Raw genomic sequence first — 13,878 nt, forward strand, 5'->3', positions numbered from 1 at the left:
CGGGGTGCTCGGGTGCTTTCACTCGTTGCTCCTACACAATACGACTGTGCATAATATGGTTTTATCGACCGAGATGTCGTTCTGTTGGAGTGTAACGCACGTACAACCTACGTACAAATAAATAATGTACGTCGTATTATTTCGTCGTGGTGAAACGACGTCTGATTTCGGCAGCAGGCCCTGTCGGACGGGCTTTTCGAGTCGGCTACAGTTTGGCCACGACCTACACAACGATGGGCAAGACACATGGAAACAAAGTATATCTAGCCAATAGCCATCTATAGGTATACGATACCTATACTATAGTTATCAATCAATTTTTACTTCTAGACACGCAAGATGCATTCAACATTTACCAAGACATAATACCAGATACGTTTTATTGTTTTCATATACAACATATTATATACTATTGTATATCAAGTCAGGGCAAGTTAAAGATCTTTTTTAACTCAGTTGAGCCATGTTAATATGCACCAATAAAAAAAAGTTAAAAGTTAATTTAACTATAGGTTAACTCAGCGTTAAGTTAAAAGTTAATACACGCTTTTTGTTAGCTTTTTATTAAGTTAAAAAAAAGTTAATTTGTTCGCATACAACGCTAGCGTACTTAATTTTTTTCCAACCATAACTAAATTATAGACTATAGTGTTTATACTTTATACAGTATTTCCATATAAGTTAGATTCGAATAACATAAAATTTAATAATATAACATTTAATGTTTAACTTTAAATAATTCACGGTAAATATTTTTTGACATGATAACAAAATATAGACTGAAATAGTGAAATATAATAAAATTAAAAACATTAAACAAAATAAATGTACTTAACTTATTTCTTAAAATGAAAAATGAATTAGTTCATTTCACGTTATCAAAAAAGAAATTTGGTATGTTAATAGTTAAGTTAATGAAAAGCCAAAAGCAACTATAGTGAAGTTAAAAAGTTAAAATAAAACTTAACTTAAACTTTTTAACTCGTTAATGCCCAGCCTTGCTGTATATCTAAGATACGTTTTATCAAATAATACCATCATGCCCTGGATGGGCAAAAACATAACATAATATATTATAGATGCGGTGGTGTTCGAGCGGGTCTTATACCTCTCGTCGCTCAGACATGATAACCACAAGAGCCAGAATCGGACACACCGACCTCACTCATATAATATATAATAAAACTTGAAGAACAACCCTACTGCAGCTTATGTGACGAACCCCTCACAGTAATACACATCCCGCGTGGATGTCTAATAATGTTGCGTTACTGCACATTTGTACCTTGAATACTTTTTCAATAGATATAAATACTTATAAAAAACGCTTGCCAAGTCAGGGATCGGCATGTAAACTTTCTTGACTTTTAATATTTAGAAATGTATCAACTGATATCGCACCCAAGCGGTATAACAATTTGAGTCCAGACAAATGTCTGTGTGAACAGCCCCGCAAAAAATCATTTTCATTTTCATTTAGTAAGATAGATATCCGGAGAGCGGATTTCGTTGTTTGGGGTCTTGTTAGATTCACATTGGTTAGAAGAAGTGCAGTGAAGATTTTCAGAACTTTATCTTTAATAACTATTAAGTTAATTCACTACAGAACATTAAAAAAAATTAAAACAAATTTTATTTTGCGTTTTTTGATGATTTTCAGCTTTACAGCTTTGTAGTGAATTAACGATTGGAGATAAAATTCTGAAAATCTTCACTGCACTTCTCCTATCCAATGTGAATGTAACAAGACCCCAAACAACAAAACCCGTTCTCCAGTTTCGGAAATCTAGATGAAAATCTAGCGAAAAATAACTCTTTTTTTATCTGTGAAAAATTAAATAATTTTTAAAAAAAATTTAAATTCGACATTTGGTATCTACTTGATAATCCCTTTTTAATGAGTTATCAACTAACCTTCTAGATATCATAGTTTAGGAGAAAAGTTAAAAATAGAAATTTTGGGACTGTTCACGCCGACGTTTTTATGGATTCAAGGGGTTATACCGCTTGTGTGTGTAATATCAAATCTCTCTCATTAACATTTTATTAAGCTAGCTAAATTACCCATCTACTCATCATTACTGAGTTACATTTTTATTATTTTCATAATTAACACAAATTCTTGAAGTTTTCAAAATTCTGACTTTTTCCATTTAAATTACCATATTTACTTGATTAAAAACCAAGAAAGTAAAAATCGTGCCTATGAATTTGATGGTTGTGACAAACACATAAAAAAAACACACATAATAATAATTGTAAAATCAATACGTTAATCGCTCCGCTCAGAGTTTAAGACTTATATCGAGTATGATCGATATATTTTACAAGTTGTAAATTACTAAACTATAGCATATATGGAGACAAGTGACGACCATATTTTGTTAGAAACTCAGATAACGAAAACAACAATTATAGATCTATTTATGAGTACCTATATTACTATATTATTATTTATATATCAGCTATTATAGTGATTAGTGGCTCAAATAACACATCACACATATGACAATATAATATACACCATTATCTGCTTTCAGTGAAATTTTTTTTTTGTTGTAATTTCTTAAACGATTTGTACTATACATTGCATAGTGCATACTCAAAAATATATATGAAAAATAGCAATTATTTTTCAGTTTTTGTTTATTTAAAAATAATAATAAATGTTCATTTGTATCTACTATTTAGTATCTTCATATACACACAATAAAAAGAGATACAATATACACCAAAAAAAGTTTTTAAATATAAAATATATTATATATAAGATAAATATTATTGTCTTAGATACTTCCTTGCTTAGAGTTATACCTTACCCGATTCGTTTGCAGGACAATTCATTATTATTATGTTTTATATGTATACTGGTGTGTTAAACGAGATTCGTATAAATAATATATTATTATACTGTCACGCATAAAGGCGTACTCTGTGGCCTTGGGGAGGGGGGGACAGATGCCCCTCTGGCATTTTATAGTGGGGGCAACGATATCGTTTGATCCCTCCTACAGTTTTAAGCTCTGATTCATTGAATATAACAACACATTATTTTTCTGTGTGATGCGTTTCGTATGTAGGTAATTAATAAAATGTGACATTGAAATATTTATACTGTAATAATAGGTACACTTAAAGTTATGATCATTAATGCATAGATAGTATAGGTACAAACTTGATATATTTTCACTAATTTAACAATTGTATATAAAATCTCAATGACTGTTATATTATATAACGTTTAAGATATTCTATAGATTTGTTATTGGTAATTTTTGTGGGGTAGAAGGTAAGAATATCCCTTCCTGAGCTTCCTCCTCATTGTTTATTTTTAGACATAATGTGTAAAACAAATTTACCTCAAAAAAAAAACAACTTCAAGTTACTGCATCGCGGGCTGTCAATAACACTCGACGACGGGATTGACGATTGAAGATTGAGGACTTGCGTGTTTGTTTTATTCCTGTGATTATTTTTTCCTGTTAGAAGGGGAGTGATCCGATCGTTTACTCGTGCTTACTCTATTTCCGGTAGCGAATCCAATGTAGGTATGTTGCACTTTGGAGAGAGAAATTAAATATAAAATATTATGTTCGTAATAAATGCCAACTTATTTATAGTACCTATACCTACCTACCTGCCTAAGTAATATTTGAGTAGGATTAAAATAAAGTTTTGTTAAATAATTTACTGCAAGGCTAACTTTTAGTTCTAAATTAAAATGCATAATTACCTATAGTTTTTACTTGTATTATGCAAGTTGTGCAGAACATAATATTACAAGCGTCAAATAGATATATTAAAATATATTATGCGTTTATATACGAAATACCTACGACCTACCTACGTCATAAATACACTTATGAGTTATGATTTGGTTTAAGACATTTATTGTGCGATTACAACAATGCAAATTACACGCAGTAACCAACATTCTCATCACTTTTCACAATATTTATTTTAAATTGTATTGCCTCGTTGGGACTTACGTTTAAAAATTGAATAACCCAACATTTTAATTATTAAAACGATTAAACGATTAAAACGGTTAAATTTAATAAAAATTATTCTTTGTAAATTATTGTATTTATTCTTATATTACTAAACTGTTTTAAACTTTACATTTAAATTTGCATTTGTTGAATATTCATAGTGGTGACATATATACCTACGGATACATTAACGAAACGAATAGCGACCAGCAATTTTTTCACTTGCGCAAAATAATCAGGATGTGCAGTCCTAAAATGTCCTTATAGTTCATCCTGCAGTAGTTAAGTACACAATTGTTAAAGCATCTATTTGTACACCGATGTCTGATAAATTAAAATATATGAATAGGAGCAAGATAAGTATTACTCAAATTGTAATTATATTAATTAGGACGTTATAGTAGTCGCGCGCGATGTCTCCGTCTTACTAACGACCCATAACATAGCTAACGTTCACGACAGTCCATTTTACTCAGTTATTTTTAAGAGCGAATAGTTTTATATTTCTCAAATTTAAATTTATGAATATTATCTAAGGCCATAGGTTTTTTTTATATTTTAATTTTAACACAAATTAATGAGCATTTTAAAATAGTAAATCGTAAATAAAATCATATTATTTAACATATTATATAGGTAATATATTATTTTCTGTTAGACTAGAACAGGTGTGGCAAATTATTTTGACGCTACCTACGTGCCAAAAATGACTTTATTATTATAATTTTTTTTTTTAGTGTGCCATTAAATTACGAAAAAAGTTACATAAAAACTGAGGTATATATTATGAGAATACGGCTATTTTGTCGATCAATAAAGATTATTCAATTTTATCTGTAGATATTAATTTATTATACATTGTGATGTTATTTATTATTACAAATAAAAATAATACATTTATATAATATAAGTATTTTAATTTTTCGCGTGCCCTCGAAATGTTTTCACGTGCCACCTCGGGCCATGGATTTGCCATCCCTGGACTATCATATTATGTTGATGGTATGAAAATATTTTTAACGTTGAAATTTCAATGCGGGGGACACACACCTGTTATATGATCTACGTCGTCCAACTGTCCAAGTATAATATAAGTGTGAAAGCCTACATTTTGAAATTGTAAATATAATATTATATATAATTTTTTTCTATTAGACTAATTAGTTCTAGAATAATATAAGTGTTCATATATATTATTCATATATATATGACATATTATGTTGATGGTATATAAACTTTTTTAACGTTGTAATTGCAATGCGTGGCCCTGCACAGACACACACACACACACACACACACATACAGGGTATAACAAATAGAACTGACTTTTGAAATAACTTTTGTTCTAATCAATATTTAAAATTTGTTTTATATATAATAAATAGCCACTTGCGCTACACGTGTAATAAAAAAAAATATTTTTATTTTCTAATACTGAAAATGAAAAATTTTAAATTTGACTTAAATTTTTTTGAATAAATTCAACATAGCCAATTTGTGAATCTCATTATAAGAACGATTTGGATGGTAAAAACATTTATCTAAGTCAAGTAGTTTTTTAGAACTTTTTTAAATATCGATATTTTTTTGATTAAATTAATTTGGAACGCAAAAACTTTTATAAAAATATTATTTTTGGAAATTTGTTAACATGGGTATATTTCTAAAACTATTTACTAATCGTATAATTTTATCAATTTTTGTCATACGTTTAAGTTGCATCAATTTTTTTTTTTTTGTCAGTTCTTTCTGTTGCACCCTGTATATGATCTACGTCGTCAATCTGTCAAAGTTTAGTGTATAAGTGTGAAAACCTACATTTTGAAATTGTAAATATAATATTATATATCATTTTTTCTATTAGACTAAATTCTAGAATATGTTGATGGTATGAACACATTTTTTAACGTTGAAATTGCAACGCGTTGGCCCTGCACACACACACACACACACACTCACACACACCTGTATGACCTACACATACACGCACACACCTACGTCGTCCAACTGTCCAAGTATAGGTGCTAGAGAGGCGATGGAGACATCTTCGTCACAATTTACATTATTATTATATATGATTATTGTATTTAGATGCACAGACATGCGCGCATGGATAATGGAGATACTTCTCGCAGTATACTTACCATAGTATGCACATTGCACCCGCTGCACGATCACATCGGTGTGTGCGCGCGCGCAAGTGTACTCGTTTAGGTGCGTTCACTGCACACGCACATAATATAATAATAATATGGGACGAAATATATTATATTTACACTGAGACCGAGTGTGGTGTGCGTGTATGGCCGCCGGTGCTCGATGAGCAAAATGTATTATATAAATAGGGACCGGAATTATGTTATGCACCAGAAACGTACGAACCATCATAATATAACCATCATGCACGATGCACTTGTTATCGTCAAAAAATATGCACTAATAATATATTATTATGCAGGTATAAAAAAATTAATATATTCTAGTTTATGAAATTGAAACAAGATTAAAAATGTTAAACATAATATTAATAATTTAACTAATTGGTTCATTTCATTGCACATATTGTACTTCATTATACACTTATATCAAAATAAAAATGCATGCACGTTATAGAATCAATTAAAAAAAATTAGTACTTTTTTGTGTATTGTCTGTTGACTATTAAAAACTTGGATACATTTTCAAATAAAAATGCACGCTGGTTTTTAGAAAATACGTTATTGTCTTCTCGAATCGAGAAAAACTTCGTTCTATGTCTGTCGAAGAGTATAAGATATACTAATCCACTTTAGTACATAGGTCTTTCTTTATAGACATTATCCTTGTGGTATATAACACACGGACAACTTAATCTTGTTATAGAATGCTCTATCGATAAACAATTATTAATTAACTACCTATCAAGTATTGATAATAATTAGACAAAAGGTCAACGACTCTTATGATGGGTAAGAATAAATTCAAAAATAATGTAAGTATAACTTAAGTTGGGTAATAGTATTACTATTTTTATTCCCCAATATAATATACTAGGTAATAGGTACATTATATTTTTGAAAAATGTTACAAAAATATACAATAATTAAAAATGTTTCAAAAATGCAAAATCAAATTCTGCACACCAACTCATTAGGCTAGGATTTAAAAGTACCTATTGTTAGACAAATAAAGAAAAATATGCATACAATTATAATGAATTATCTACCAATTCTAATAACTAAAACTGAGAGTGCTGAAGTTTATATATTTTTTATATCATATACTATCTATGTTTTGTATATATTTTAATAAACGGTATGGACAATGAGGTTACTGTTTCAAAAACTGGGAGTGTGAAGCCCCCAATACAGTGGTGGTTTTGAGGGGCAGTGATGGGGAGCTCCTTGGTTAGTTCCCTTTATTTACGTAAATATTAAAAATTATTAATTTATTAATAGAAAATATTATAAAAATATTTAAATACATAACAAAATATAGAAAAGCTCTGGCAGTCTTCGGCAAAAAGATGAAATCATTTTTCGTACCATGGTACTAAATTCGGGGGAATTTACAAATGTGCAATATATAATACATAATTATAGTTTTTTATGTGTAAATTCCAACAGGGACTACAATTTTTTTATTTGAAGATAGTAGTAACTGATATTATTTTTCCGCCAATTTAATTTGTATCTATAATACTATTATCTTAACTTTTAAACTTTCAGTTAAAACTAAATTTTATTGTAGGTATACAGACATATTGTAGTATGCGATTTTTTGATTATTATCGTGTAGATACTTGATGATGTAATATTAATATAATCAAGTTGACGTTTCATTCAGATTGTATTGTACTAGATTTACCCAACCATATACCCAATGTCTCATAATATTCTCATACCAGTCATACCTCTATTAGTTTTAATTATTGGTTTTTTTTAAAAATATTTTCGGTTGAGCATTGGTTACGTTTTACCGGTGGAATTTACATGCTACACTAAATTCGAACCCTGCTCACCACTCCACTGTTCGCGTTGAAGTCTTGTCGGAACCGCCGGTATTACGCCCGTAAATCGCATAAAACCGGAACGATAAATTGAATTATAATAATATTATATTATATAGTCGTGCACAGCATGCAGCGGAAGGATAGTGAAAGGAGCGGCGAAATTAAATAAAATAATCAAGCGAGAAACCGCCGACGCCGATCGCGACCGTGCACGCCGTTGCCGCTCTGGAGGGGAGGCGCACAAGTCAAGCGCCGCCATGCGTGCAGGCGCGCGAGCGCAAATTTCCGCGCGCCATGCGCGGTCGCGACGCGTGCGAGCGAGAAAATGTTGGGCGGCGGAGCGAGGAGAGCGGCGAGCGAGAGAGAGAGTGAACGGGAGACACTGCCTCGCGGTGTTCCTCAAACCGCGACCGTGTATGAATCGCGCGCGCGTCTCTTTTCGGCGGTTATTACCGTTTTGCTCTTTCGTCTATTTATTTACATTTTTTGTCTCTACCAATAATTAACATTTCCCCCGCCGACGGACGTTCCGAATTTTTAGCGATTCCCGGACGGGCCGTGCGTGTGCGTGCGCGGGCGCCCCCCTCGCGCGGCGTGTGCGTCGTAGGTAAATACGCGTGGGAAAAAATTCGGGCACCCTCCCCGCCCCGCTGCCGTGGGATTTTTCTTCCGATCGGTCGCCGCCGCGCCGCGCCGCACCAGCACCGCCACCGCATACCGTCGCGCGGCGTATGTGCGTAGTCGGCCGCCGTTCACATCAGTACCGCAGTACACGCACACGCACACGCACTCGACCCACTCGATGACCGCCGCCTGCTGCCGCCGCAGACACCTCCACCACCAAAACCACCGCCACTGCCCGCACTTCCATCGCCGCCAGATACGGCACTACCGATATCCCCTCCACCCCCCACCGGAGTCCATCGTGCCGACAACAACAACAACGACGACGACGCGGCGGCGGTACGTCATGTCCAGGCCGCACCGGCGCCCGTCTGCCGTGAGGGTTCGCGCGCAGTTTTTACGTCGGCCCGCGGCCGCCATGTGAGCGAAATATTTTCCTCCACGCACGCACACGCACACGCACACACACGCGCACACATTGTTGTCGCCGCCGCCGCCGCGCCGTCGTCGTCGTCGTCGTCGTTTTTCGGTCGTCGCATTTCGTATCGCCGGTGCACACGACCACCGCCGCGCCGCCGATATCGTCGTTCGCCGTTCGCTGTCGACGGGGCCGCTGTAGACCCGAGGTAGGTTGTTATTACTATTATTATTAATTATTATTAATTATTGTTGTTATTTATTTTACCTTTTGCACTCGATATTATGTTTAATTTTTTTTTTCAATTTTTTTTAATAAATATTATTATTTTAATAATATTCCAAAAATAGTAATTTTATTAATAATATCTTTTTTTTTTAAATATTTTTTTGTTTTTCTTAAATACTCTAATATTTTTTTCAATCAAATCGGATTTTTAATATTTTTTTCAATCAAATCGGATTTTTAATTTTTTTTTCGGCCAAACGTTTTACGAATTTTTTTTTTTGCGATCTGCAATAATTTATTTTCGTCGTCGAGTGCTCTCGTTTTCATGATGGTACGGGGTGCCGCCGTGCCGTGCGCATCCAGTATGTCGAAGTGCACCCAGTGGCTCCTTATTCGTTGCCATAATAATTAATAACAATAACAATAATTTGTTGTTATTGTCATCAGCTGCTGCTGTCGGGGTGATTATCGTTGTTATTATATCGCGTAATTTAAAATATCGCATCAACTTATATTATAATGCTGACCAATCGCACCGCGTAGGTATCGACCGCGCGGTTCCGTCGGGTCCCGCCAAACTACGATGGAAACCAAATCGGTCAGTCTCGTTTCGCTTTAACCCCTAGTCCTGCCGCCAGCTATAATAATATAATATTTTCGATGTTTTAAATAATATTTTACTGTTCGATATCGTCGTCGTAGTCTTTGTCGTCGGAGGGTTGTCGACGAACTGACGACGGTCCGTTTGTTTACAACAATAGTATTATTATTGTCGTTTTCACTTTTTTTTTCCCATCGGGTGGGGGCGGCTGTATTACAGTAGCCACACACTTTAGGTATAACAATAATACTATATATATCCACGTCCTTTCACCCCCGCCCGATGGAGGTCGTTTTTCTTATCATCAATCGCTTTTCGCGGATTTACTTTCGTCGGCGGATCCGAAAATAACCCAATATTGATATTACCTATTATTATACACCACGAGGGTGAGACAGGCTGACGAACGATGATTTTTATAACTATAAATTATTATTATTAACAATATTTTTTATCGCAATAAAATGCCTACACCGCGATGATATCGTGAGGGCCGTTTTCTGCGCTATTCGCCGCAATAGTAGCGCACTCGTTCTCTTTATCGCCAGAAAAATTATTAAAATTTATATTTACGTAAAACTTTGTAGGAGGTATGCGGGAGGTATACCTACTTATTTTTTTTCATAGTGCCTATGAGCTACGTCTCCGCTCATCGAGTTTTGCGGTGCAAACATAATATTTTTTGCGTGGAAAAATATTTGAAGAAAAAATACTCTTTTAGAAAATAGTATAAATAAAATTAATAATATCAAGTACCTATATGTTTTTTATTTTGTGATTTGGAAAAGTGTTTAACAAACACATTTTAATTTAAATTTGTGTAGGAATGTTATAATTAAGCATCCTAATGTACTTATAATTTATAATAATAACTTATATTTACTTATACATCATTTATAAATCGTTAGATGATGACTTACTACTTAGGTATACATTCATTGTGGGAGTTTTTTTTATGCACCTATAATTAGGATTAATAATTAAATATTTTATATACTTTTAATTTCGCTTTACCTATGATTTTAATAATTTAGAAATTGTATTTTAATTACATTTAGCACAATTTACTATCTTAACGTTTTTAGTTTTTATGGATAGATTAAAGTGGTTTTCAGTACTTTAATAAACAGCTAAGGCTTTAAAAAATACATGTAAAATTTAAGTCTTGTCAGTCCCTTTCATTTTCAATGATTTTGACTTTTAAATTTATGATTTTTGAATAAAATAATTTAGGTTTTAGATATACCTATAAATTAGTTTAATTAATCATTAATAACTAATTTGTTTTATTTTATAAAATAATTATTTATTTTCAGATGAACATAAGTCAATAATGGGCGGAATGGATAACGACCAATTATATTCCGTGCGCTGGAATGAATTCCACACAAGTATTATAACATCATTCAGACATTTACTCGATCAAGAAGACTTTATAGATGTTACTATCGCTTGTGATGGTCATTCATTTACTGCACATAAAGTTGTGCTCTCTGCATGTAGTCCTTACTTCAGATCTCTGCTCAAGGTATGACTTTGAAATTATATTCATATATAATATATAATATTTAAAGCAATTTATCATAATGTATTCCTTATTATTTTTTAGGCAAATCCATGCCAACATCCGATTGTAATCCTTCGTGATGTTAAGAAACAAGAAATGGAAGCATTATTAAGTTTCATGTACAATGGAGAAGTTCGGATTAATCAAGAACATTTACCAGAGTTTTTAAAGACTGCTCGTAGCTTGCAAGTACGAGGTCTCGTTGATTTTACTAAAGAAAACCAACCGGTAAGTAATAAACTAGCCATGGGCATACATGATTTTGTTGGTTGAAAATTTTTGACTGATATACTTTTATATGATTTATTAGTCCTCGTGGGGAAGTTCAAGCGTAGTTCCAGTTGATGTTGTTGGAAAAAATAAAGCCAGTGATAATTTACCTAGCCCACCATATAAAAGACAACGCAATAACTCTGAACAGTTGACTACTCAACCGTTGACTCCTAGTAGTAGTTATAATGCTGACAGAGATAAAGATACACCATCACTGCTCGTTCAAGCATTGGAATTGAATCAATCGCAGTCAAGTCAAGTAATAAATAATACTTACTCAATCATGCGTTAAAAATTAGTAGGTATATTTACTAATTCTTGTGTGTGTTTGAATTTAAAGAACAAAAATACAGTAGACTCGTCAGTCACTGGTCATTCGTCTGACGAAGAAGATAGCAATTCTGGAGATTCAGATGGCAGTCATACAGTTAATGATACACGTTCAAATGTAAATCAACAAAACAATGACATAGTTATTCAACCTCAAATATCTCAGGCCCAACATTCAAAACTAGAACCTGTAGATTTTTTATCAAGTAGTGGTAATAATCATGACCTACACAATACATCAATCTCGATTGAGCAACAGTCCAGGCACTCTTTTCCTACATCAATTTCATCTGGTGTTTCAATCATAAGTAGCTTACAAGGTTTGTTTATTTCATGCAAAATCTTATCATTTTTTTAGTGTTAAATAAATAATAAATATATTAATTATTTTAGGATTACCAGGTCTATTACCAGGTCCATCAGGCATCCACAACAATAGCCAAGAAAACAGCTACGGTGAGTGAATATTTATATTATGCTTACTAACAAAAATGGCAATATGCTTTAAAAATGTCAGTTAGATATACAGAATATTAGTTATTCCCAACCACTATAAATAAATAATAGTATAATATATCTATTAATTCACAAAAAAAGTTTGAATTAAAGTATAAAGCTTAATAATTATAAAAACTGAATATAGCACTTTTGTGTATGTCATGGAAAAAATATATACATTTACTGCCTGACATTCATGTTATTCATTATATAATCTTCAATACCTACTTAACAACTTAAATTGTTGAATGGTGTAGGTACATTTTATAATTGTTTAGTTTTTAAATAAATACACATTTGATAGTATCATAATATTTTATTTTATATTATAAGTATACTTTAGGTCAAATAATAATAATAAGCTCTGGTTACCAATATATTATGTTTCTTTGCTGAATTTAAATTTAAATTGTATTCTTTGTGTTACTTGAGAACTAGCTTGATGGTATATTTACTACAATATTATTGAATTATTTATAAATAAAAAAGAAAAATTATCTGCCAACTAGAAATTTGATTAATTAGATTTTAGTTATCGTGTTACAGAGAGAGAGTAACTAATACCTAACATACTAATTCTATACTTAAGGTAAATTTTAAATAGAAAAAATAATTATCCAATTTGTATTATGAATTAATTTTGTTGAAACTTACTAAGGATTTTTTTTTGGTCATGCTACATATTTTTCATATGGAAATTATAACTATTAACTGTTAGTTCTATTTTTATTAGTTTGGTTTATTTTTCAATTGATGTTTCCTAAGAAATGAGGTCTTTGAGCCTGACTACTAATTTGGTAGGAGTATTGAATACTTGTGATGTACTTGGAGAATACGAGTTGATTGTATAAACTCTGTCCGAGAGTAAATGCCGCCGCGGCCTGACTAAAATCAGTTCTTCAGCGCATCTTTGCTTGACACCGTGGTGTCCCATGGGGATCTGTGTGTTCTGTCATTAGATAAGTATAGTGTTTATTCAAAGAAAAAGAGTAGGTATTTATTTTAAAAATAATACAGATTTTGGATACATAAGAATTCAGAAGAATCAATGATTCAAATACAATTGTTTTCTACTGATGACTGTTCCTTGTAAGTTGTAACAATTTGTACAGTTTGTATTACTATATGTTTTATTTTAGTATTTTTTTGAGAAATTGCATTAAAATGTTGTACAAAATGTCCTCACAAACACTACGATTAACTTAAATCTTTATCCATCTAAAGTTTTTTTTTATACTTTTAGAAATTTAAATGTTAGTGACTCATTTTTATTTGTTTTAAAAATATAATTTATATAATATTTAGTTATTTATTTTAATCATGTGTATACATTTATATGAAAACAAAGATTAAATT

The 13,878-nt window shown here is 32.2% G+C and overlaps 1 protein-coding gene across 2 annotated transcripts in view; it reads left to right on the forward strand.

The window, feature by feature from the left end:
* Positions 1 to 8,392: 8,392 nt before the first annotated feature.
* LOC132940297 (protein abrupt-like) overlaps positions 8,393 to 13,878 on the forward strand; it is a 31,535-nt gene continuing 26,049 nt past the window's right edge. Inside the window, exons 1-6 of one of the 2 annotated variants that reach the window (XM_061007820.1) lie at positions 8,393 to 9,233; positions 11,171 to 11,382; positions 11,464 to 11,649; positions 11,732 to 11,953; positions 12,035 to 12,344; positions 12,418 to 12,480. In XM_061007820.1, the coding sequence (XP_060863803.1) occupies positions 11,188 to 11,382; positions 11,464 to 11,649; positions 11,732 to 11,953; positions 12,035 to 12,344; positions 12,418 to 12,480 (976 nt within the window). In that variant the 5' untranslated portion in view covers positions 8,393 to 9,233; positions 11,171 to 11,187. The remainder of the gene's footprint in view (positions 9,234 to 11,170; positions 11,383 to 11,463; positions 11,650 to 11,731; positions 11,954 to 12,034; positions 12,345 to 12,417; positions 12,481 to 13,878) is intronic. The other variant, XM_061007812.1, reaches the window with a different exon arrangement.

The sequence above is a fragment of the Metopolophium dirhodum genome, chromosome 1, assembly GCF_019925205.1.
Source record: "Metopolophium dirhodum isolate CAU chromosome 1, ASM1992520v1, whole genome shotgun sequence".
NCBI lineage: Eukaryota > Metazoa > Arthropoda > Insecta > Hemiptera > Aphididae > Metopolophium > Metopolophium dirhodum.